The sequence below is a fragment of the Monomorium pharaonis genome, chromosome 1 (genome assembly GCF_013373865.1).
Source record: "Monomorium pharaonis isolate MP-MQ-018 chromosome 1, ASM1337386v2, whole genome shotgun sequence".
NCBI lineage: Eukaryota > Metazoa > Arthropoda > Insecta > Hymenoptera > Formicidae > Monomorium > Monomorium pharaonis.
This window is the reverse complement of record NC_050467.1, coordinates 9,896,609-9,924,134: the sequence shown is the minus strand read 5'-3', so window position 1 is coordinate 9,924,134 and position 27,526 is coordinate 9,896,609. Positions and strand designations below refer to the sequence as shown.

Below are 27,526 nucleotides of genomic sequence, written 5' to 3'. Positions count from 1 at the left end.
GAGTTGATAACAAGAGATATATATTTGTTCTTCCTCTACACTTTCTTTAGCGAACCCGAAAGATGTATAGTTAAGTACAGTTTGTAGATTCGACGAGCGACATAGACTCGTCGCTATTCTTATTAATTATGAGCCCACTCGTTCTCTTTCCGCGGTCTTTATATACTCAGCTTTTCGGCTTGTTACCAAGGGATGTCACTCGCAGTCACGGGCCTTTGGCCCGTGCATTAGCTTAGCCAGCAATTGCTAGCTAGGCGCATTCCACCGGAAATCAGAAGATTTCGGGTGGTAAAATGAGTAACCGGATATATTGCCCGGTGCGATGTCCGGTGTGAAGGCCAGTGCGATGCCCGGTAGCAAGGCCGGACGGTGTCATCGCGCGAGGTGTCACTCGACACCCTTATCGTTATTGCAAGTAGTTGGTGTGAGTGTCGCGCACTCACAACAAGATCAATCCGTTTTTATGTTCTAATTTAAAAATATACGCAGGAGAGGCAGTTATTGTGAACGTGACGCGACTAAAGAAATAATGCAACTTCTAGCGCAGCGCCTACAGCACGAGATTATTATCTCGTTTTGCCAATAATTGAGAATAATGGAACCCATATATTATTATATATGGATGGATTCGGCTTTTAATACTCTTTAATTTTTGTTCTTACAAAATTTTTAAAATGTCGAAAAAAAGAAGTGGGGTTGGGGTAAATTAAAAAGTTTGTAATTTTTGAAAAATCTAAATATACTATTGTAAAGAGTATAAAATGCCATAAAACTTTTGTATAAAACATTTTTTCATAAACCTTATATTTTCAAAGATATTAGCCAAAAACGAAGAAATGCGTTATTTTTGGGGGGTGGTTTCAACCCCTAAATGTCGAGATACGCCGCTAAAAAAAATATGGGTCTAATATTTTTTCATGATCTACAACATATCCATAGCTCATTAAAATCGGTGAGGGACAGTTCTGTCCATTCCTTTGTTAGTGGAAAAAACCTTTGTCTCGGCCATCGTATAAAAGTGGCGGCACCGGCTCTCCCCGTTAACTGCCGTTGTGACTAACAGGTATGTAAATATGAAACCGGAATTTTTGTATAGAAAATATACGTTTATAGTATGAAAATGATAAAAAATATTTTCAAAGTATTGCTCATCGCTAGCTACACATTTTTCCAATCTCTCTGACAATTTGTAGATGCCACGCCCAAAAACTGTTCCTCTTTTAAGACAAACTAGTCATCGAGCTATTTTCGTACATTTTCGTAAGATGTGAAGCGCTACTCAGCAAGTGCGTGTCTCATCGATGCGAATAAGTAATAATCGGGTGGCGCCAAGTCTGGTGAGTAAGCCGCATGCGAAAGTATTTCCCAACCAAACGCCTCAATCGTTTCCTTGACCGGTTTTGCTGTATGTCATGGTGCATTATTATAAAGCAAAATCACTTTGTGTTCCCTTTTTTTGATATTCTGGTCGTTTTTCACGCAAAATGTGATTCAAATCGATTATTTGTTATTGATAGCGTTCAGTATTAACGGTTTTGCCAGGTTTTAGCAGCTCACAATAGATCACACCCTTCTGATCCTATCAAACGCATAGCATTGTCTTCCGTCTATAGCGATTTGGCCTTGCAGTCGATGTCGATGGTTTACCTGGAGTTACCCATGATCTTTTATGCTTAGGATTCTCAAAATATATCCACTTTTTATCGCCAGTCACAATCGCCAGCCAAACACAGATGGAGAAATGACTTTCTTTTGTACCTGGCGAGCAGCATTTCGCAAATGGTTTTTCGATTTTTCTGCTGTCTTTCATTCAGTTCATGTGGAACCCATTTTTCCATCTTCTGGGTCTTTCCCATGGCTTTCAAACGTATGGAGACGGGTTCTCGTGTCACATTTAATTGATCCGCGAACTTCCACGTTCTTCATTTCTCACGTCAAAATCGTCACTTTTGAATTTTTTAAACCACTTAAAGCACTGTGATTTACCAAGAGCATGCTTACCGTAAGCTTTGACAAGCATTCGATGCGATTCTGCAACAGTTTTCTTCAAATGGTAACAGAAAATCAATGCTGTCCGCAAATCGTAGTTTCCAGGCATAAAATTCAACATGTTCAACGCTATTAAAAACTCTGCTGTTGTATGAAACTTGTATTGTTGTGAGTTGAAACTAATGACGCAGTTTGATGGTAACTACATTGACAGCTAGCGCCATCTATGGGCAAATTCCGGTTTCATATTTACAAACCTAGTAGTTTCCATTACTCTGAGGAACATTGCCAACTGTACAAATTGTCTGTAAAAATAGACTATGTTATTTAACCCTCTGCCTACACATGGAGTAACCCCAGATTTTGAAATGCCCGCTACTTAAAAGTATTTAGCAAGGGGACGCTGGGACTGGCGGGGGGGGGGAGTTTGAACTGTGCTCTACTTATTCCTCTTTGGGCGTTGTCAATGTTCTGAAAACAACAGAAGTAGGAGCATCAAAAGTGTGTGTTGGAGTTATAGTTACTCCGTGTGTAGGGAACGTAACAAAAAATGGAAAAGTTCCAAATTTAAAGGGTAAGTAAAAGTTTTTTTTGTTCATTACGTATCATTAACGCACACAGTACTTATATATATTACCAATGTCGCAATTACTTTGTAAAAATATGCTGCAATTGTATCATTACAAATTAAAACTTTTTTCTATAACAAATAAAATCTTTTGTAATAAATATTTTTTGTATTAATAATTATGTTTTCGTGTATTAATAATTATGTTTTTTAAATAAATATTATTATTTTCTTTTACTATTGTGTTTAAACTGCATTCATTTTTTATTAAATTCAATTACGAAATAAATATATTTTTTAAACAGAATAAAAAAACTGACGATAGATTCTTAAAATACAACTCTTCCCTTTTCCATTGATTACCATTTTAATTACTATATCTATTTTTTTCTAATAAATACGGGCGTTTGAAAAAAGGCAAATTTTTACAAAAATTTTTCGTTCCTTTCTCATTCTTTTCAAAAAATCTCTGTTCTTTTAACATCTTCGACTTTTCAGCTAAGACCATCATACCCAAATAGCACACGGACGTCCTCAGGACGTCCAGGACAGACTTCGTGGATATCCTGAGGACATCCTGATTTTATCCCGGGACGTCCTCAGGACATCCTGAGCAATAGCAAACGAGCGCCACTTTTTAGTCCTCAGGACATCCTGAGGACAGTCCATCAGACATCCTAAGGACAGTCCATCGGATGTTCTGAGGATACCATAGGATTTCCTCAGGACATCCTCAGGAATAGCAAACAATGACCACTTTTTGTCAGATTTTTTAGATTTTTTTTTTTTTAGGATTTTTGATAAATGTATCGATTTTTTATAAGAATTGAAACGTTTCTCAGAAAAATTTAAAAAATAAAAAATTCCGATTAATTTAGAAAATTTTGTAAATATTTCTAAGTATTTTTAACAGTTTTTGAGAATTGAAAAAAAACTTTAACAAAAAATTAAAAGTTTAAATTATCTCTACAATAATTTTGTAAGAGGAAGAAGAGACTATACATGTTTCAGCGACAGTTGTACCTGTTAAAGCATGTTTAATCTCTGTACCCGAGAAAACGGTCACCCATCCAAGTATCAACCATCGCCGACGATGCTTGACTTCGAAGACCATACGCTTCCTAACGCTTCGTGATGATCCATGAGTATTTCTTGTTTATACATACATATTTGTTATAGATCATTACAGTAGATGTTGTCAGAAGGATGAAACATATATAGTTAACTTATATTTTTATAAATAAATATAAAGTTTTACAGTTTTTTAAAATCATTTTTACATATGCGCGCGAAATAGCATGTGGAATAACTTATTAAAAAAACTGTTTTTGCGCCGTTTGTATAAAATAAAATAAAAAAATTATTTAATGTCATCTTTTATAATTTTTTAGTATTGCTAATATGCCATATTGTTTCAATAAATGTAGACATTCAATCTGACTTTGAAGTCAACATTTTTACACATTTGATTTTGCAATACATTCTAGAAATACGTACGATATTCAAAGATTTCTCACTTGCTATATTAATTTACCCGTCTTTTTCAAAAATTACTATACGTCCAGGATGTCCCTGAATACTATTTTAGGATGTCCTGAGGACTTTCGTAGGATGTCCTGAGGACTCTCTTAGCACGTCCTGAGGACTTTCAGAATATCATATTCTTAGAACATTCTGGGCTATCTAAAATGTTTGGTATTTGTACAGTCATTATATTTAGTTTATTTTCAGACATTTTGTAGCTAATGAAACTCTTTATACAATATTTTAAGAATAACGTTTTCAGCTAGAATACATATATCCTCAGGACATCCCAAGGATGTCCTCAAGACATGAGTAAAATTTCAATTTATGTTAATACTATTACAGAATTTAACATTCTAAACTTACTTTAAAAGTAAAATTTATACATAAAATATTTACAATAATACAACTATTATATCCTGACAAGATCCCAGGACATCCCAGGACATATTCAGTAAGATCCTGAGGACGTCCTGTGCTATCTGGGTAATTCTGAGATTTTTTTCTTTCGATTAAAAAAAAAGTTAAAATTGATTAAATACATTTGGAGATATAAGTCAACGAAATTTTGGGGTTAGCGTAACCCTTGTATGTAGGAATCGGGAGAAAAATAAGGTGTGTAGGCAGAGGGTTAAGTTACCATTGAATAAATGTAATTTAAGAATAGAAAAATGGAAACTAATTAAACAGCTCAGTCTCCAAAATGCTCCTCTCACCGCCATTCCGCGCTCCAGAATCGCATTTCAAAAGCGCATTTCTACTTGTGGTCGCTATAAGACATATTATGTTAATCGTTTGAAATCATATCTGTAAACACATGCATATCCACATGTATGCACTCATGCACATATACATGTTAAACTAAGTGATTCATACATTCAAATTTGTGTTTGCTATTTTAGTTTAACAGAGTCATTACATTAAACAGACACACTAGTGTATTAGTTTTGTACTTATAAGTTGTCAGCACTGAGATGCTATAGTTATTTTTCTGCTTTGTTTCTACTACATACACACTCTCTCTCTGTGTGTCTGTGTCTCCATCCGCCGTCCAAGCCGGACAGTTATTACTCGGTTGTATTTTGTATTGCAATAAAGACGTGCCTATATTTAATCTTATCAAGCTTGTCCTTAGCACATCTTTAATACCTTTATTTGCTAACAATACATATATACATTTTAAGGTTTAAATTATGAGGGATAAGATTTTAGAAAATATTAATATTTTTATTTTAGTTTTTCTTACTTACCTTGTTTTGTACTATATAACCAGTGATGATAGGACTAATTATGCCTGGTAAAGTTGCGACAGTGTTTCCGATTCCCATTAACACACTTGCATGTTGTGGAGCAATATCCAAATGGTTTACTCTAAAAAATGCAATTGTATAATTTAAAATAAAGAATAAATTATAATCAAGTTTGAGAATAGTTAGTGGATAGATTAAAGAAATAATATTAAGTACACGATGACACACAATTAAAGCTCATTTGATCTTAAGACAATATCTCATACATTATTAACAACTTGATAAAGCATTATTAAAAGCTTGATAAATTTTACATTAATAATATAATTATTTAATTTTAAAAATATATTAAGTGTGCAAATTAATTCAACTTTTTTTTTATAAAATTCAAATATTAGGTGACAAACTTAATTCTTGTCGCTCGCTATTAGAGAGCGCTGGCTCCAACATTGATGAGTTTCGACAATGAAGTCGCATCTCTTTTGTAGTTCATATATTACTGAAAGTGATTGAGTCCTCACAGATTAAATTTTTCTGATTCGCGCATGGCGCTTCGTGGCGTGTTTTGCGAGCATGCGTGAGCTCTATTCGAGTGCCTTACCACAAGTTTTGCGTCTCGAGCATTGGATTATTCCTTGCCCTTTGTGACCGCTTAGTCTTTCTGTGCGTGTATCATATAGTATTTTTACTCTCCGACAAATTATTATGTGTTTTTCCTGCCGCGGCTGACCGGCATAGACCCTACACCTCCCCCTCTTTCCCCTTCCCCTCCTTCCCGCCCTGGTCCTTCCCCTTCCATAACCCATGACCTCCTTAAAACGCCCCTATTCGTCTTATCACTTGAAAATACATTAACGTGCTTTACCAAAAATTCGACACATTTGAGTCCTCGTTCAACAATATAATAGCAAATATTAACAGTAAATGCTGACACACTCTATAATTTTATTCCTCAAGATGACGCATGCGTTGTGAATTACACAACACTCTCATCGCCCATTCTCTTTCATCGGAAGCCTTACGCGCTTCGGCCAGTTCAAGCAATACTCAAACCCTCGAGCTTTACACAACTTCTACTTGCGAAGAAGGTATGGAAATCGATCAGCTGATCAACACCCGCAAGAGAGTCCTTCTCAACAAAGAAAGCAGAGCAACAGGCTAAGCAAAAAACAAAAAAATTGCTCTTTCCCCTCGCCAAGTGATAAACAGTTCAGACAATTTCAACGCAACACTTCCGCTCAAACCAACGTAAACAACCTCACTAACATTAACAACAACCTCACAGCCCAATCCATCAAATCTCATAACCACACACAATTACAACGACTAACCTTTTTTCACCGTATACGTGTACGCAGAAGAGAAATCCCCCAAGGAACAGCCTCACCCGCTCACAGTAAGCAAACATATCATCAACATTGCTGACAAAGATATTATGGAATCCCAAAAAATCAGCAAAGACAAAATCATGGTGGGAGTGTCCCAGGTCAATATTGGCCACGGGATGGATTAGCCACGTCAATAATGGCCACGCGTCAATATTAGCCACAAAAAAATATATTTGTCTTATTCTAATTTATTGCCCCAATGCAGCAGTGCAGGAGTAAAAAACAAACCTATTGACCACGCGTCATTATAGGCCACATCATTATTGGCCATGTCAATATTAGCCACGCGTCAATATTACCCACGTCAATATTGGCCACGCGTCAATATTGCCAACGCGTCAATATTGGCCACGTCACTACTGTACATGGGTTTGCGACTTGGACGGAGTGGATGCGGAAGGGAGGCCAAAGGATCCCTTGCACCCCCCCCCCCTCTGTGTATGTGTGTGTGCGCGCGCGAAGCATTCTCTGTACCACATAGGTTTGCGACTTTCCACGCTAAACAAAAAAAAAATTGATTAATATTGACGTGGGCAATATTAACGCGTGGCAAATATTGACGTTGGCAATATTATGCGTGGCCAATATTGACGTGGCCATTATTGACGTGTGACCAATAATGACGTGGCCAATATTGACGTGGACAAAAGGGTGCTTATCTCTCATCACGGTCCCTCTCAAATCCACGCATACAGCTAATAATTTAATCAATTCCACTCTTCTTAAATCACACAATCTACGTGCATTCGTTTCCTCTTATAAAGTTATTAGAGAGGGCATTATCAGAGATATCCTATTTAACCTCGACAACGAGACAATCCAGACATCTCTCGACCACCTTTAGCATTCTGAGTGTCAGAAGAATTAATAAAAGTCTTTATTAATGGAAAAGCCAAATAAACTCCAACCACGAGCGTCTGCGTCAAATTCAAAGACCAGATATTACCACAATGTTTTCTTATTCAAGATTAGGCCACACCTAGATTAGATTAGAGTCACACCCTACATCCCAAAAACTAAACTCTGCTACAACTGCTACAAAACAAGCCACGCAGAAGCAAAGCAAGGTGCCTCTATTGCAAAAACGACAGGCACATTTCGAATCAAAACTCATGCCTTGCCAAGGAGTCTTAGCCCACATGCATCAACTGCAAGGGCCCTCACTTAATCATTTCATCAGAATACCCAATTATTACTAAACAAAAGTTAATCATTACATTAGCGACCGTGAACGCTAAAAACATTCTTAAGCGTCCGCATAAAAGTTTTTATGTGGACGCTAAAAACAGAATTAAAATTTTTTGTTCTCTCAAAACAAAAATTTCTACCAGCCCCGCTACTACCCTAAACCACGACGACCCTCCCCCCTACCCGCCAACTCTCCAACTCTAATTCTCTTTCTTCAACAATTTACAATTTCTTTTCCGGCAACAGATTCTCTTCACTTACCAGGTGTATGCATAAGTTTTTTCCGGTTTAACTAAGAGATAGCGCCAGCGAAAAATATGCAGCGTATTAATTTGACACATACGTCATTTTGTTCGGCTGACATTTGAACTACAAACACACACAAATTGAGTTCGCCAAAAACTAGCGTCTTTGTTTTATCGTTCAGTGATGTCGAGTTTTGTGCCTGAAAAAAACATTTGCGGCACGCATTGCTTTTCTTATTTAATTAAAAGAAAAAGGCTGTTGGAAATCATCGTTTGCCGGTAAAAACATATGGTGAACACGCTCCATCGATTAGAACATGTGAGACATGGTTTCGACGATTTAAAAGTGGTGATTTCAATGTGAAAGACAGTGAGCGCTCTGGTAGACCACAAAAATGCGAAGACGAGCAATTGCAGGAGTTATTGAATGATGATCCAACTCAAACTCAACGGCAATTAGCAGAAGCATTACATGTGTCATAAGAAACAATCAGCAGACGTTTACAAGCATTGGGGAAGATCAATAAACTCAGTAAATGGGTCCCACACGATTTGAATGAACGTCAAATAGAAAATCGCAAAGTCACTTGTGAAATGCTACTTCAACGCCACGAAAGGAAATCATTTTTGTATCGAATTGTGACGGGTGACGAAAAATGGATTTATTTTGAAAACCCGAAGCGGAAAAAATTGTGGGTTTTATCTGGCGAAGCCGGTCCTTCAACACCAAGGCCAAATCGCTTTGGCAAGAAGACCATGCTCTGTGTCTGGTGGGACCAGAGCGGTATTGTGTATTATGAATTCTTGAAGCCCGGCGAAACCGTTAATACACAACGCTATCGCCAACAAATAATTAATTTAAACCACGCATTAGTCGAAAGACGACGGGAATGGGCCAGAAGACATGGCAAAATGATTTTGTTGCACGACAATGCGCCGTCTCACACAGCAAAACCAGTGACAGACACCTTGAAATGGATGGGACATCCTTCCGCATCTGCCGTACTCCGTAGACCTAGCGCCATCTGACTATCACCTCTTCGCATCAATGGGGCACGCGCTCGCAGAGTAGCACTTCAGAAATTTGGAGGAAGTTGGAAAATGGCTCGACGAATAGTTTGCCGCAAAAGACAAGCAGTTTTTCTGGCATGGTATTCATAAATTACCTGAAAGATGGGCGAAATGTGTAGAAGCTGATGGCCAATATTTTGAATTAAAAAAAAATTAATTTTTCTTGAAAATTACGTGTTTTTTTTTACCAAAAAACTGGAAAAAACTTATGCATACACCTGGTAATAACAACAACGGCTGTTCCTCAGCAATCTCCAAAGACGCCGTGACCCCATCCCCCAGGACTTACTTTCATCATACGCGAGCGTAGCAGATAATAGGTCCAAACACTACATCGGCAGCAAATGCAAATTAATCAACACACCTGTCAGCAATATAGATAATCCACAGGAGCACCCCCTACCTAAACAGCAACAAGCCAATTTCAAAACTGAACAATCAAGTGAGCATTCCTCTCCCCCTCGCAGTATTTCGTCTGACAACTCTGATAACGGTGTCTCTTTCAAAGCTCTCAAGGATTATCTTAAAATCGTATCTTACTCAATCTCTTACTCAACCTCTTTAACCCTCTGACCGCACTATCAAAAAGTTACGTTCACCGCACACATGGGTGTACGACACCCGGAAACTTTGACGGTTTGTATTTCGGGCAAAAATCGACGAATTTTAATCCATTTTTTTATTCCTAAGAAAAATTTCTCAGAATTATGATAAAATAGGTTAGAAAGTCGTATGTACAACGTGGGAAGATATATTGTTGTACCTCTGGTCTCAGGACACGGTATGGGATTGCTGCCGATGACTCCTCAGGATCAGGTTTCATAGAGATAACGCCGTGAATTGTTAATAAGAGAGATATATTTGTTCCAACATTACAATCTTTGGTTGGTGAACCCGAATAGACAAGTCGTAGTTGATTAGGTGTGTTACGACGGGCGACATAGATTCGTCGCTATATTGATTGATACTGAGCCTACTCGTTTTTTTTTTCCGTGGCGTTTATATACCCAGTTTTTCGGCTTGTTGCTAGGAGATGTCACTCGCGGTCACGGACCTTTATAACAAATGACCCTATCATAAATTAAAAAATTCTTTTGTTTATTGTTTCTCTATTACAAATGACCCTGTCATAAATTTCAAAATTCCTTTGTTTATTGTTTCTTTATAACAAATGACCTTGTCATAAATTTCAAAATTCCTTTGTTTCCCTATAACAAATGACCCTGTCATAAATTTCAAAATTCTTTTGTTTCTCTATAACAAATGATCCTGTCATAAATTTTAAAATTCTTTTGTCTATTGTTTTTTCTAAGAATTGAGAAACTTGTCTCAACATATTTTCGAAAGTCGTTTGTGCTCAGGAGTCGCCGGCGCCGCTCAGGAACATAGGTAAAGAGACTTTACTATTATTTCATATATATTTATATATATAATGTAATTTTTATTTGGTTATTTACAATTTGAGTTAGATTATATATTTATATGTATTCTAATTTTAATTATAAATAATTAAGTAATAAAAATTATATTACGTATATTCCACCTCAGTTACAGTTTGTACTCTCTCTTTCTCTCTCCCGCTACACTAATCGTATAAGCAGCGCCTTTATCTTGGCTGCCAGCAAGCGCCAATATCAGGCTGCTAGATTTTATAAACTTTAAAAATATTTTTTAAAAATAAAAAATGTAACATTCGGATACTGTATCTACGTTTAATATTATACCTGAAAAATTTCTTTAATACAATTGAACGTGTCGCAACATGTTAAAGCTTAGTAGGACTTTTCCTTTTCTTCTAAAATTCTTTTCAAAAGTCACGTGACCAATGGGATTATGCACACTATTGTTAAGACATGGTGGAGGGGTGCATCATATAAGAAGAAGAGTTCCATCAGTCGCTCATTACGAACATCCTCACTACAGTTACTCATTACGGACAACAAAGGTTCCCGACAACGTTGACTGTTGGAGTCGATCGGTGGAAGATATTTTGAAAAAACGTACGAGATGAACTATTACGTTCCAATCCAGGAAAATGAAGCATGTGATAAACCGAAAGTATTTTTTAATTAAATTAAATTTTATTACATATTTATTACACATTTATTTGGATTTTACTTCTAACTCACATTATTTTTTCTTTACAGAACAATATCGCAACCGTGTCATACTCCCCGCATCCTGAGAAAGAGATTTCCTCTTACGGCTACATCATACAAACATTTAGAAATAGGAATCAGCGTGGGGCCTGAGCCTTTTGTGGAGATGATTCTTGGCGACAACAAAGAATACGAGATACCACTTTCACATGATATTGTAATCATGAATGAGAAGCGTACGGATATCGAGCGGCTCCTGCAGTCAACCGTCACAACATCGCTATGGGTTGATAATCTTCATATTGAAGTCATCAAATTACGTAACGAGAGAGTTATAAAGTTCACCTCAAATAATAAATTTTTATATATGTAACCATCAACTGTACATTTTTTACTAAAATTTGAAAATGTTATTAATAATGTATATTTTAAATTGTGGCATGATATGTATATAGTTAAAGAAAAATATAATAAATTTGTAAACTGCTTGCAATGAGATAATATTTGTAACGAGTATGACGCAGTCAAATTATTAAATAAAATATGCGATAAAACTTGTATAATAGATTGCGAAATAGTGACTTATGCACCTAACAATATTATATATGATGCTTTGCTTAATAAATAAATAAAAAAGGATGTATTTTGTATGAGTGAGGCCCGATTGCGCACATAAGCGTTTGGACATAGTAGTATTTCTCAATTGGACACAGACCCGATTGGACACGGACCCAATTGGACACAGACCCGATTGGATACGGATTCGATTGGACAGAAACCCGATTGGACACGGACTCGAATGGACACGGATCCGATTGGACACGAACTCGAATGGACACGGATCCGATTGGACACGGACCCGAATGGACGCGGAACCGATTGCACACGGGCCCGATTGCACACCGACCCGATTGCACACGACCCGTTTGCACACGGACTCGATTGCACACCGACCCGATTGCGCACCGACCCGTTTGCACACAGACTCGATTGCACACGATACGATTCCGCATCGCAGAATAATGCAAAAGCAACCTAGATAGCACAGAAAATTCAGCATAAATTTTTACAAATATTTCACTAATTTATTTAAAAAAAACATTTTTTAAAAGTTATATAATCGTTTTTCATAAATTATTTACAAATAATACAAACATTATTATTAACAATATATAAAATATATTTTCAAAATGTACTGAAAAATATTTATGGTATATAAACTCGAAATATTTTTTATATTTTTAAATTATAATAGCATAAATATATATTTGTAATATTTTTATAAATATTTATCATAATTTTTTTATACTTGGCAAACTCAGACATAAAAATACGTACAAAATATTAATTATAATATTTTTCTTTCTTATACATATTTTATAGTCGCAAACCCATGTGGTGCAGTGAATGCTTTGTGCGCGCGCGCGCGCGCGCACACACACACACACACACACACACAGGGGGAGGGAGAATGCAACGGGTTTTTTTAGGTTTTTTTGAAATTTTTTTTTGAGGTTAGGAAAAAATGAGCCAATTTAGCAATTCTGACCTTAAATTTAGATTTAGCGGGTCAAAAAACATAGATTAGTCTGGTCTGCCGGACCAATATTTTAAAAAAAATTTTTTTTTAAGGTTAGGGAAAAATAAGCCAATTCAGCAATTCTGACCTTAAATTTGGATTCAGCCGATCAAAATACATAAAAATAGACTAGTCTGGTCCGCCGGACTAACATTATAAAAAATTTTTTTTTTTAAGGTTAAGAAAAAATGAGCCAATTCAGCAATTCTGACCTTGGATTTGGATTCAGCGGGTCAAAATACATAAGGATAGACTTGTCTGGTCCGCCGGACCAACATTGAAAAACATTTTTTTTTTTTGAGGTTAGGAAATGCGAGCTAACTTTGCAATTCTGACCTTGGATTCGGATTCAGCGGGTCGAAATACATAAGGATTGACTAGTCTAGTCCGCCGGACCAACCACTTTTTTTTGTGTGCCTGTGTTATTAATCAACCACCTTGCCTGATGTTTCTTTACCTTGGTGAGATTGTTCCATGGTTCACAGCAGCCAAAAATATAGTGAGAGAGTGCGACGCCATTTTTGAGAGAGACAAACTCCTTCACGACAAAGCTTCTCCCAACGAGGAAACCTTGCAGGTCCGCGAACGTTGGTATAGACATGACTGTTATCATTGAGAAGACTGGTCCACATCGATGCGTTATAGATTCTTATATCATCTCAAATGTATTTTTTGGAGAAAAGAGCGGCGGCGTCATCGTCGTCTTAGGTAATTTTGCGCACAACGTTTACGGTCAACGGATTGTACAAAACTACGCGATTGTGTATGATGAGACAGTACGCGGTGGTACTCGCGGGCACGTTCTCCTCAAATTCTAATATGCGCACATCTACAGTTGCGCTTTTGATCGATTCGTTTTGTCGAGAGCAATCGATAATCATGAACGGACATTTATGCCGAAAATTCGTAACTGATTGATTCGGCTCAAGATTCTCGTCCCCATAATAGTCCTTACAAAAACGCGTGTACATATCGTATAGAATTGACCATCTCTTTTTATCGAAATCCAGATTCATATCGTCATACGGATAACATTCCGAGTTTAGATACAGTTTCACATTTGTTAGTTTACAATGATCGAATCGACTCGCGTCCTTAAGCATGATGTTCTTCCTACTAGCCTGCAGAGCGAAGATGACGTAACGTGGCTTCTCAAGCTGAGAAGCGGTCTTGATAGCCCACGAATGTTTGGTTATGCGTTGCAATAATGGAAACTAATACAGATCCCACGAGAGAAAAGCCATGCTGAGGTATCGCCCGCTTTCCAGAGCACACAGCATTGACAGTTTATTTCTCTCATTCAACAGCATTCACATGCGGTATTCGCCACTGTACTTTGAATAATTCAATTTCCGGTTCCCGCGCTGGATCGCCGACTAGACAATTATTATCGCTGCGCGCGCGTATCAAGATCAACTCGTGACAAGCGTTAATCACCACGCGTTTGTAATCTTTACAAAATTCCAATAGCATGTTAAGCGGTACACAAAAATTAAAGTAGTTATTCGGAGAATGCCACGGATCCCAACCAGCATTATTCGCGATTCTGGTTCTGTTGGGTGACATGGTTATATAATTCTTGAGCGTGCTGGTTATTCCAACGTTTCTGTTGCGATCAATCTCCACACTGTCAAGTTCATATCTCATCAAACATGAATGTGATGCAATTATTCCCTAATGTCACATCAGACCCTGCAACTGGTTTTTTTATCATAAGTTTTCCCTCGATGTATAAAAAACTTTCAGACGGTAACATGTATAAATCCTGATGTTGTATAGGTATTCTTATCTCATCGCTGTGATCAAACGTTGTATTGGCGAACGGATTGTATATGTGAGTCTCTATCTTGATGATGCAATCATCGAAGATCGGCTCATTCTCGATGTTTAAGATGTCCGTCATTGTCGTACTGTGAATCTCAAAGATTGTAGAAATGCAACGTTTGACGCGGTAAACTTCTTTTTCTCGGTGCAAACTTTTTTTCTTGGTGATTGAAATTTACTACTAAATATTGGTTTCGTAAATGTTGCGTTATCTTTTACGTGTCTGTTCAACACGAGCATCTCACGCTGCGTCTACACAAGCGTTATCGTCGTAGTCGTCGTACGTGCAATTTGACGATGATTTCTTTTCCTCGAAAATTAAGCAATTGTCCGTGCTGATCGACGACGCGTATCGTGAAATCCGAAATGCTCCGTGCGGTGATTGGCAGATAAATGATCTGCCTCGGTGTTTCCGAGATTTTATATTTTGGTGTCATGTTCGGAGAAAATTCGTGTATCGTATGCACGCGCTTGTCGTTACTGTATGCGCTTGAGGTCACGTTACATTCTATGCGGATAATGTTTACGTTGATAATGTTAATTGATAAGTCTGATTTGTACCATTTTCGCGGCTTTAATATACGATCTGAAGAAAATCCTAGCAACGATATAATATTGTTGGGCTTGCTAAAATTTATTTTATAGGCGCATATTATCTCACTCCTCATCGTATTGTTATTCGCACAAAGTACTATCGGGAAATCATTGTCACCGCTGTCTTTATCGACATCGTCGTCTTCAATTGGGATGTCACCGCGCGATATGTGTGTGATGCTACCATCATCATGTTTTTCATCATCATCGTTAGCTGCATGTTCCAGACGTTTCAGCATTGTGTGTTTTAAAAACTCGTTTATGGCTTGTAGTTCGTACGATCCTTCGGAAATAATTTCCACGTCTTCTTCATTAAAATAAAACTTATTATTCGAAGCATTTACATTCGAAATTGTGTTGTAAGTCACAAAGTTCATTAGACCGAGCTCGTAATTTTCATCGCTCAAATCTATAATTGGAAAGTACGTTGTAGTGAGGACGCTGCTCTTTCCGATTAGCGTAAGTATCAACGACATGACTGAAAAACCGTCCAATGAATACTGAGTTAATTAGCACGCTGTCGAGCTTCCATACGCATCGACCGTTCAAAGAAACTGCAAACACAATTGTCCACAAATGCTTTGATTGTAGGTTTGATAGGACGTTTGATTGTACTCTATCTTTGTGACACCGTCTCCGAAATATCGTACAAGTTCTTTAGGTGGCCGAAGATTACCAAAACTATCGAAATATATCACGTGATTGCCTCTTTTTGCGTACGCTATCCAATGAGTGCCGGGACCCATCACATCATCCAGGTTTACGATACCGCTCTCGTTTCATCGTAGATCGTTTATCAGTAATGCGTTACGCATGAAAACATCTCTAAAGTATGGAATACGCATACGAATAGCCAGTTGCTGCAGTTGCACATTTGTCATTGCACCCGTAGGCATTTTTAACGGTTTTTCGACGTTTTTTTTCCTTTCGCTATTACGTTTTTTCCGTATTTGCATGGAACGAGGTATAGTCCCTTTCCATCTGTGTACGGACCAAGATACACCCCGCGACCTTCCATCGTGTGATTGTGACGTTTTTTCACTGTATTTTGTATTACTATTAAACGTTAAAAAAAACTGTTTATGACAATAATAATCATGCATATGTGTATCGTTTTCAGATTAAATTTTTTCCCAAAATTTCCTCCTTTATATGTCAAAATAAATACTTTTTCTTCAGCATTGGATTCTGGATTCATTTTTTTTTCAAAACATAGTATTTTAAGAATATGACCCGAAAAATTTTTTGATATTATAAATATTACGTGAAATATGATTTTTTATGTAAAAAGTATTTTTTCCGTTTTTCTTCTTTTGTGAATTTTTTCATTATGTAATGTGACGTTGCATTTTCGCTGCGGCGTCGCAGCGTCCCTCCGCCGTCACAAGGCCAGAGCTCGCGCTAGCGAGAACGGCCGGGAGGTGCAGGGAGCGTATCGCGATCCTCGGCGGGCCACATTGGCGATATTATTTGCAAATTCTAATTATATTTTTTTTGTATTTGCGTATCAGGTGCTTCACTCGGCAAAAACACCGCACAGGACTAAGAATTTAGCCTTGGCGGAGCAGCGGAAAATGGAGGACAAGGCCGAGGCACAAGACAATTACCGCGGGGGCATGGGACCCCAGCGGGAGCCGCGAGGTAAGCGGCACGGCAAAGAACTAGGCGAGGCGTCACAGCGGAAAGGTCGACGAGGCCAGCAACAATGGAGGACCTTCAGCTATAACCAGCCTCCCGTATCGACCCCGGGGAGATGAGATTAATCGGAAGGCCGCCTGCAAGGGAGGAGGATCAAGGGCCCCGCGATCGAAGGACGCCTCGCGAAATTCGCGTACGTCATTGAGGACGAGCTGTCGCGAAGCGCGTAACGCGTAATCCTTATTCGCTGATGCCACGCGCAGCCGAATAGCGCACCTCTGCGTGGGGAACACATCGACTTGCGATCGAGCATCTCGCGTCTCGATCGCGCTCTTCTGCACCAACTGTTCTGTGTAGCGTATCGGCAACCCGGCCGTCCTCGAATTTGGGAGCGTCCCAGATGCGCACAGTAACAAACGAACATCACCAATCAGATTGCTGGGTTGGTTAAAGTTAGGATGAATTTATAGAATTTGATTGGTGGTGTCTGTTTGTTACTGTGCGCATCTGGGACTTACTCTTGAATTCTTGTCGTGACGAGCGAAGGATGAACGTCCCGAGGGAGAGCGAGGGCCTTGGAGAGGACTCAGAGAAACAAGGAAGCTAGTGAGGTTGCCCGTAACGCATGTGTAATTCTGTAAAGCCAGTCGGTGGATCGCGCTAGCGTTCTGGGAGCGAGCTCTTTAATGCAGTACAGTACGCGAGGGCGTACTTATTAGTGTTAGAACGAGTGATCGACTCCCATGCGCAGCGGGCTGTCAAGGACTTGTGGAGGCTAAAATTCGCATATCGTAGAGTTACGTGTGCGAAACGCGCTCGCCGAGGATCGTGGCCCCAGGTAGTAACGAGAAGAGCCGCCGTTCGCGAAAGAAAGCCGGTAGCGCGACCGCCATACCGTTGCACGTGCGAGACAAGATAAAATTTTTGATTAAATTCAACCTATGTAATATACATTCCTAAAATGGTATAACTTTGATTATTAAGGTAACAATTATTTTAAATAAAAAATTATTGTATTTACACACAAATTAATTTTTTTACAAAAATAATGATATGTAAATGTTTTGCGCCAATTAAGAGTGAACACTATAAAATGAGTGTTAAATTTTTTCTCTACAAAAATAATGATATGAAGAAATATGCGCCAATCTATAAAAATAGACGTTTATTCTTTGGCAGGCATTCATAGTTTGATTTTTCATTAAGCATGTATCAGATTAAAGATTGATATTGGGATTGAATTGAAATGTAATTAATTAGGAACAAAACCAATTCTTTAACTTTGCTTTGAACGGTCAAATTCCAATAAATATTTTACTATAGAAACTTGGCGCCGCTAAACCGAATAATTTTCCAGCTCTCTTTCTTTTTCTTTTGTGCGTACATCTGAATGTGTGTGTGTGCGTGCGTGCGTGCGTGCGTGCGTGCGTGCGTGCGTGCGTGCGTGCATACGTGTGTTTAGTATATAACTTAGTTTATAAAGAAACAATTTTTAATATCTCAGTCTTTTATACGTGCGTTTAAATGTCTCTCTTTTTCTTTCTGTCATGCGTGGATGTATAATGTTATACGTATTATTTTAATATATAAATTAATTTGTAAGAAAGCGATTTTGTATTAAAACAAATTATTCGGTTTAGCGGCGCCAAGTTTCTATAGTAAAATATTTATTGGAATTTGACCATTCAAAGCAAAGTTAAAGAATATTGGTTTTGTTCCTAATTAATTACATTTCAATTCAATCCCAATATCAATCTCTAATCTGATATAAGCTTAATGAAAAATCAAACTATAAATGCCTGCCAAAGAATAAACATCTATTTTTATATATTGGCGCATATTTCTTCATATCATTATTTTTGTAGAGAAAAAACTTAACACTCATTTTATAGTGTTCACTCTTAATTGGCGCAAAACATTTACATATCATTATTTTTATAGAAAAATTAATTTGTGTGTGTTAATACAATAATTTTTTATTTAAAATAATTGTTACTTTAATAATCAAAGTTATACCATTTTAGGAATGTATATTACTTAGGTTGAATTTAATCAAAAGTTTTATCTTGGATTTGTGATTTTTTTTGTTATAAAGAAATATTACTTAAGTTGAATTTATCAAAAGTATTCTTTTATTTTGTAATTTTTTTCTTAAAAAAAAAACCACACACTTGACGCGCTTTTTTTACCTTTTTTTAAAAAGATAATTTGTTTGTTTTACAAAGAGCGTACGTGATTTCTTGTATCGTTTTGTGTGTCGTCTCGTGTAATCGAGCGTTTGCCTGTGGCACACCGTTCCGCCCCTCTACCGAAATTGGAGCGGCCGGCTAACTACTCTGCGCGAACGTGAAGCGGGATTTTTGTGTTACTTTCGCGTTTGGATTTGACGCGACGGAAGTGCGCGTCTGGTGCCCAACATTTCGTGATAACTCCCGCCCAGCGCTAAGTTGAGAGGTCATCGAGGGAACGTCCATTCTCCCTCTCCTTACGTGCCGTTTTTGATCCACCGTCGCGATTTTTCACGGCGGTACGTAAAGAAGACGCGTGACAGTAAATATTAAAAATCTTTAAAAAATATGATTGGATCTTATTTTCTAAGATTTCAAAAATATCCTTAACTTTTTTCGAACCGAAATTTTTAATACAACATGCGTGGCAGCTGTTTTAATCGTTGGGGTTCAGCAAACCCCTTGTGTACAGTATTCAATTATTTGGAAGTGTGTACAGTAAGGGTCAAAATTGGAAAAAGCCACAATTTAAAATAATTATTTAAAATACATAAGGATTAACTAGTCTGATCCGCCGAACCATTCACTTTTTTTATGTACCTGTGCAAAAAATGATTTATACAGAAGTTTCAAATATTTATATTTAACAGCACTTTGTTTTTGAAAAGAATTATTTTTAAGAAATTTATTTTTTTTCGTACTCTATATGTCTAATATAAAATTATATTATTATAAGCTTAATTTTTATTCCATGTATGTTTATGTGTATTTGTAACCAGTTCATATTGTATAAATTGTTAAAATATTTAGCAGAAAATATTGACTTTACAGATTTTGTAAGTGGTATGTATGTAAACGTTAATTATCCTATTTTATGTTTTATCATATTTTAATTATTTTATCATATCCTATGTGCCTTACTCTTCTACGTGACAACTGTACAATTTATAGGTACTCACAAAGTGGATATAATTTGCCCACGTTCAAAATGACCATGCGTAAATTTGATTATGTTCGAAATGGCCACGGGAAATATTGTACGGAGTTTAATTTGCCCACGTTCAAAACGACCACGTCCGAAATGGCCACATTCGGAATGGCCACGTTCGAAATGGCTACGTTCGAAATGGCCACGTTCGGAATGGCCACGGGAAATATTGTACGGAGTTCAATTCGCCCACGTTCAAAACGGCCACGTTCGAAACGGCCACGTTCGAAATGGCCACGTATGTTTTACTTAAGCATGCGCAGCGGTCATATCGTCATGCTTCTTACAAGGGAACCTCGCGAACTCGAAAATTCTGATTTTAATGAAACTTGGCATAAATGTAGAGGGGGTAAATACATGAATTTAGAAATTTATTGTAGCTACCCATAAACGGTTTAATGGGGTGAAACCACCCTTCAAAGATTGAGACATTTTTCGTTTTCTCGATATATCTCGTAAACTAAACAAAATATTAAAAAATGTTTTATACAAAAGTTTTACAATAAAAGTACTTCTATCTAACTACAGTAATTAAATTTAAAAAAAAATTTTTTTTAAACAATTTTTTTTTAATTTGAAAAAATTTTTTTTTTTAATTCTATTAATGTAGTTAGATAAAGATATTGTTACCATAAAACTTTTGTATAAAACATTTTTTGATATCTCCAATACTTTTCGAGATATATCAGAAAAAGCAAAAATCTGCTCTACACTATGCACTAAAAAAAGCATGAGAGAATGCGATAGCACCGCGACGGAGAGCGTTAAAAAATATTTTAAAGTAATTTTTTATTAAGGTTTATTTATGATATTAAATATAATATGAAATACTAATAATATAATAAAATAAAGTAACATAAATTAATGATATTTTGTATAATATATTAATATGTAATAATATAATACACTCACTCGAAAAAAAAGCGGTACACCTAAAATTTGTCAAAAAATCATTAAACTTCCAATGACGATAACTACGCGAGTAATACAGATAGAAAGGTTTCTAAAAAAAGAAATTAAAGCTTCAAATGTCCACTTTAAGAATTGATTTAGTAAAATTTTGCGTAATAATTTTTTTCAAAATGGCGTATGACAAAGCGAGAGCATGCAAAATTGAAAAATATTGGTCCGAGTTTGCGACGATCCATGGCGTGAGGCAAGTATCGCAACTTAATGGGATAAAAAGCATGCGATAGTACAGAGTTTTCCCTTCAAAATGCTTTTTTACTCGTCTCAATACGATGATTTTTTGCTGAGATATGCGCATTTGAATAAAAAGTCAGTTTTTTACTTTAAATGCGCATATCTCAACGAAAAATCATCGTATCGAGACGAGTAAAAAAGCATTTTGAAGGGAAAACTCTGTACTATCGCATGTTTTTTATCCCATTAAGTTGCGATACTTGCCTCACGCCATGGATCGTCGCAAACTCGGACCAATATTTTTCAATTTTGCATGCTCTCGCTTTGTCATACGCCATTTTGAAAAAAATTATTACGCAAAATTTTACTAAATTAATTCTTAAAGTAGACATTTGAAGCTTTAATTTCTTTTTTTAGAAACCTTTCTATCTTTATTACTCGCGTAGTTATCGTCATTGGAAGTTTAGTGATTTTTTGACAAATTTTAGGTGTACCGCTTTTTTTTCGAGTGAGTGTATAATAATGTCGCACGTAAATGCATGCTGATGTGAGTGAGAGAGAAAGAGTAAATAATATTAATATAATTTAGTAATATAATAATATAATATAATATAAAATATTTATATCCAGACTTCTTGGTCCGGATCCATTAGCGGTGACATGCCAAAGAGTCGATTCCTGATAGGAGTATGATTTCCATCCCTAAAATGTCTGCGGTGGTGTACTTTCAGCATGCTCTGGAAGGACTTTGGATATATTGTATAATATTCTGGAAAAATTATTTCGTCCTACCGTCTTACGATTTATACATAGAGTTTGTCTATAATGTATAAAAAAACATTTAAATTATTACAAACATTACTAATAAACATTATAATTATCTGAATAAAAATAAGAAATTTGTTACTTACGAACAATTCTTATATTTTGTAGTGTTTACAATTATGGTATTCTTCAAAAAAAGATACATGCAGAAATATTTCATGCACCAGGAGCAACGTATTACAGCAGTTCACCACATGTGGAACAACGTGGAATTTCCAGGCGTATTTAAAAAGATTATGGAATCGTGGAGAGGACAGCTGTATATGAGTTAACGAGAGTTAAATTGTAATTTAATGATATTATTTCTTAAATGTAAATTAATATCATAATTTAACAATGTAACTCGATCATTAAATGTCCTCACAAAGTTTTTCCATATTCTAAATCCATACACGTCAAGAAATTGAATCATTCTTGTGGTTTTTTTTGGTATTGTTAAAATCCGTACATCTTTATCTTTAGATGGCATAAATTCTTGTAGACTAGCGGGACAATGACCGCTCCAAAAATCTAATAATAATACACTAAAGCTTCCAGGTGAAGGTAGAAATACATTTTTGAACCAAGATTGAAAGTAGTGTGTAGTTAATTTTCCTGATTTTGATAAACTCTGTATAAATCGTAATACGGAAGGATGAAATAATTTTTCCAGAATATTTTACAATATATCCAAAGTCCTTCCAGAGCATGCTGAAAGTACACCACCGCAGACATTTTAGGGATGAAAATCATACTCCTATCAGGAATCGACTCTTTGGCATGTCACCGCTAATGGATCCGGACCAAGAAGTCTGGATATAAATATTTTATATTATATTATATTATTATATTACTACATTATATTAATATTATTTACTCTTTCTCTCTCACTCACATCAACATGCATTCACGTGCGACATTATTATATTATATTATTACATATTATTATATTATACAAAATGTTATTAATTTATGTTACTTTATTTTATTATATTATAAGTATCTCATATTATATTTAATATCATAAATAAACCTTAATAAAAAATTTCTTTAAAATATTTTTTAACGCTCTCCGTCGCGGTGTTCTCATGCTTTTTTTAGTGCATAGTGTAGAGCAGATTTTTGCTTTTTCCGATATATCTCGAAAAGTATTGGAGATATCAAAAAATGTTTTATACAAAAGTTTTATGGTAACAATATCTCTATCTAACTACATTAATACAATTTTGAAAAAAAAAATTTTTTTCTTTAAATTAAAAAAAATTGTTTAAAAAAAATTTTTTTTTTTTAATTTAATTACTGTAGTTAGATAGAAGTACTTTTATTGTAAAACTTTTGTATAAAACATTTTTTAATATTTTGTTTAGTTTACGAGATATATCGAGAAAACGAAAAATGTCTCAATCTTTGAAGGGTGGTATCACCCCTTTGAACCGTTTATGAGCAGCTACGATAAATTTTTAAATTCATGTATTTACCGCCTCTACATTTATGCCAAGTTTCATTAAAATCAGAATTTTCGAGTTCGCGAGGTTCCCTTGTTAGTTACAAGCGCATGCTCTGTCTAGCAGAAGCCATGCAAAAAAATGCGTAAATTGAGAAATCCAGCGAAAAACGATAATGAATTTGACATCAATTCGACGTCGAATCGACGTCGAATCTATGTCAATTTGATGTACTATTTCTCACTGGGCCCAGCGAGAAACGGTAATGAATTCGACATCAATTCGACATTGAATCAACATTGAAATGATGATTTCGCTGTCGAATCAATTTCGATTCGATGTACTATTTCTCATTGTAGATATTTAAAAATCTACATACGTATTTTAACGAGCATTTCGTTTTGCGTAGAAAGTTGCAAACCCATGTGGTGCAGAGAATGCTTTGCGCGTGCACACACACACACACACACACGCGCGCGCGCGCGCGGGGGGGGTTCAAGGGGGGCCTTCGGCCCCCTTCCCGCACCCATCCCGTTCAAGTCGCCCACTCGTATGCATTGTATTGGAAATCAAGTAAAGCATACGTGGCCATTTCGAATGTGGCTGTTTCGAACGTAGGCAAATTGAACTCCGTGCAGTATTTTCCGTGGCCATTCCGAACGTGGCCATTTCGGACGCTCCCATACTCACCCCAGATAGCACATAGGTGAATACAAGTTCATAGAGAATTCATTTCAAAGAATACATACAGATTTAGAAAAATGAATATCTGAAGAATTCGTAAAGAATTAGCCATAATCAGTTCGTCTTGAAGTATTCTTTAAAAGTTAATTATAATGAATACTTCGCGATTCAAATTTTGAATACTCTGAGAATTCATGATAAATTACATTACGCATGTGCGAGAGTGCGAGTGCCGTGCCGCGACCCGCGACTGGGGCTGCGTTCCGTTTCAACGCATGATGCGTGTAATGCATTGTTTATCCTTGTTTAACGTTTGACAAACGACAAACATGAACGATGCATCATGCGTATCATGCGTGAAACGGAACGCACCCTAGATTCATGATCCATCCGTCTCTCTCGTCCTCGTGCCATGGTGATCGTGCCTCATGTCGCTTGTGCGTATATTTTATAGCAATATTAATTATCCAGCAAGTAAGTGCGTAAGATTTGTGCAGGATTATTTTGTATCTACGTTTTATTGAATGTGATTGAAGCATCCCACACAGCACTTTATCCTAGGGATGTCCCTAGGATGTCATTTTGGGATATCGCAATATCGTTGGATATCCGTGGACCGTCTGCGATATCCGAAGAATATCCAAGGGATGCACAAATGTCCACCGATTTGACATCCTATAGATATCTCAAACGATATCCAGAGGATGTCCAAGGGATTTCCTGAGATATCGTAATATACCCTAGTGAAAAAATTTGTTAGAATTAAAAAATTTTTTTTCAGGATTTCTGATAAATGTTTCGATTTTTTATAATTGAAACGTTTCTCGGAAAAACTTTAAAAATAAAAAATTTTGATTAATTTAAAAAATTTTTGAATATTTCTAAGTATTTTTGAGAGTTTCTAAGAATTGAAAAAAACTTGAACAAAAAATAAAAAATTCTAATTATTTTTACAGCAATTTTGTAAGAGAAAGAAGACTATAATATAACATGTTTCAGCCAAGCCACAGTCGTACCTGTTAAAGCATGTTTAATAGTTTAATATCTCTATACCTGAAAAAACGGTCACCCATCCAAGTGTCAACCCTCGCCGATGTCGCTTGACTTCGAAGACCGTACGCATTCTAACGTTTCGTGGTGATCCATAAACACTTCTTTATGGATTCATATTTGTTATAGATCATTACAATAGATGTCAGAAAGATAAAACATGTATAGTTAACTTATATTTTTATAAATAAATATGAAGTTTTACAATTTTTTTTACTTTTTTTACTATTTTTATATATGCGCGCAAAATAGTATGTAGACTAACTTATTAAAAAATCTGTTTTTGCTCTGTTTGTATAAAATAAAAAAATTTTTTTAATGTCATTTTTTATAATTTTTTAATATATGTGGCATATTATTAATATGCCATATTGTTTCCATAAGTGTATTTTCTTTATGTTCTGACGTTTTAATCTACATTTCTTAAAGATTTAATTTATACTTCTGTCACTCTTTTGTTACATTATAATTAACTTTCCCTTTACACTTGATTTATGCTCCATTAATTGTAGAGATAAAAAAGATATGATGGGATATCATTTGGATGTAATAGGATATCGTAAGATATTAATGAATATCTTACAATATCTTATAATATTTTAAGATATTTTTGGGGGATATCGAAATATATTAATAAGATATCATATAATATCTTAAGATATTTTACGATATTTTAAGATATTTTTATAGGATATCCCGGGAGCTACTCATTGAGATATCCGTGGGATCGCCTTCGTCTGTCTGGGATAATTTGGAATATCCTCAGGATAAAGTGCTGTGTGGGATATTTTTAATAATATATATACATTTCTACAAATTGCTACTATATTATTAACCTCAAAATAATTGCATGCAGTATGATTCTTTATTCTAATTGTTAGTTATTACATTAAACCATCATAGAGATATATCTCTATGCATTAAACACGTCAGAACATAATTAACATTAATTCCATAAAACTTTTTGTTAATAACCTTTTAATAAATATTGACCGACGGCTGTAACCTTTTGAATGTTATAAAATACTCATGGACATGAAATCTTAATTAGTATTATATTATATAAAAGTCACTCGTAGTGGCTTTGTTTAAATAATAATATATGCAATTATCACTTATTGAATTTCACATTCCTTAATGTCGAAATAAGTAATAAAGTAATTTGTAATTAACTATTATTACTAAAAATCTCAAATTTTCTTTTATATTATTCTGTATATCTGTACATTTGTATATTTGTTCTGTGATCAATATTAAAGTATAAGGATGGTGTAAAATTAACAATTGGTTACAGATGTTTTATGTCGTTCATGTTGATGATTGGTTTCAAACGATCCCAGATAATTGGGTAAATAAAATAAATAAAACTATCCATTGGCCTACTGAAAAGAATGCCATGCTTACAATGTGGATAAAAAAAAGGTACCATACAAATCGGATTGGAAGATACACGTTTGTTTGTTTGGACCATTCGGTGAGTAAGAATCTAAAAGTTTTATAAATCAAAGTCTTATAATATCTGCATTCTTCTATGGTTTTTTATAAATTCATTATTTTTATAATTTTTTGCAGAAAGCTATCAGGATTCCAAAAATTTTGAGCAGCAATGTACAGGATACTCTTCTCAGGACGAAATATTGTATGAACAATACACAAGTCATAATAAGTCGTCGCTGCCCCAAAAACGAAAGCGAAAAAAAATCCAAAATACGACGAAACTAGTAGTTGTAATAGTATTGAGGAATCCTCAGAATCCGAACGTAATGTTATGCATGTAGAATATGTATGTGTATCGACGTTAGTTTTTCAATCGTCAAAAAACGTTTCAATCGCACGAATGAGATTATAAAAATTAATAATATCAATGTAAAGTATAAATTAATATCTAATAATTGATGCGTTAGTACACGCGCAATTATTTAATATTAGTCTTAAACTTTAAGACTTTTGTAAAATTTCATTTTTGTATTTTGTAACCCTTAAATGTCTGTACCAGTTGTTATTTTAATATTGATTGAATATTTTTATCAAATTGATCAAATATTAATTAAATTGGGTACAATTGTTTTTTTTCTCAATTTGTTGTAAGAATTTCTATGTTGTCATTTTATTATTTTATATAATTCCATATCAATATTTTGAATTATATAATAATAGATTTAATGACATTATCTATAAGGCCGGATCTACAATAGGTGTGTAGTAAACCTTATGCCATAAGAAATTG

The 27,526-nt window shown here is 35.6% G+C and overlaps 2 protein-coding genes across 10 annotated transcripts in view; one reads left to right on the top strand and one right to left on the bottom strand.

Annotated features, from left to right (window-relative positions):
• Positions 1-27,526, bottom strand: part of LOC105835394 (vesicular glutamate transporter 2) — a 200,757-nt gene that overhangs the window by 50,588 nt on the left and 122,643 nt on the right. For 7 of the 9 annotated variants that reach the window (XR_004962679.1, XR_004962684.1, XR_004962680.1 and 4 more), the window contains one exon: positions 5,332-5,452. The exons of 1 other annotated variant lie outside the window; for it this stretch is intronic. Coding sequence is in view for 5 of the 8 variants with exons in the window: in XM_036284567.1 (XP_036140460.1) it covers positions 5,332-5,452 (121 nt within the window). In the remaining 3 variants the exon portion in view is untranslated. Of the gene's footprint in view, positions 1-4,579; positions 5,240-5,331; positions 5,453-27,526 lie in introns of those variants that run through there. One more of the 9 variants, XM_036284635.1, reaches the window with a different exon arrangement.
• Positions 25,988-27,472, top strand: LOC118644938. Its single transcript, XM_036284901.1, has 2 exons — positions 25,988-26,773; positions 26,872-27,472. Exons 1-2 carry the CDS (start codon positions 26,594-26,596, stop codon positions 27,019-27,021), a joined length of 330 nt encoding a protein of 109 aa, XP_036140794.1. The 5' UTR covers positions 25,988-26,593; the 3' UTR covers positions 27,022-27,472.

Coding starts and splice junctions, on each gene's coding strand:
- LOC118644938 (XM_036284901.1), top strand. CDS start 26,594: ATGTTTTATGTCGTTCATGTTGATGATTGGTTTCAAACGATCCCAGAT. Junction 26,774..26,871: donor TTGTTTGTTTGGACCATTCG/GTGAGTAAGAAT, acceptor AATTTTTTGCAG/AAAGCTATCAGGATTCCAAA.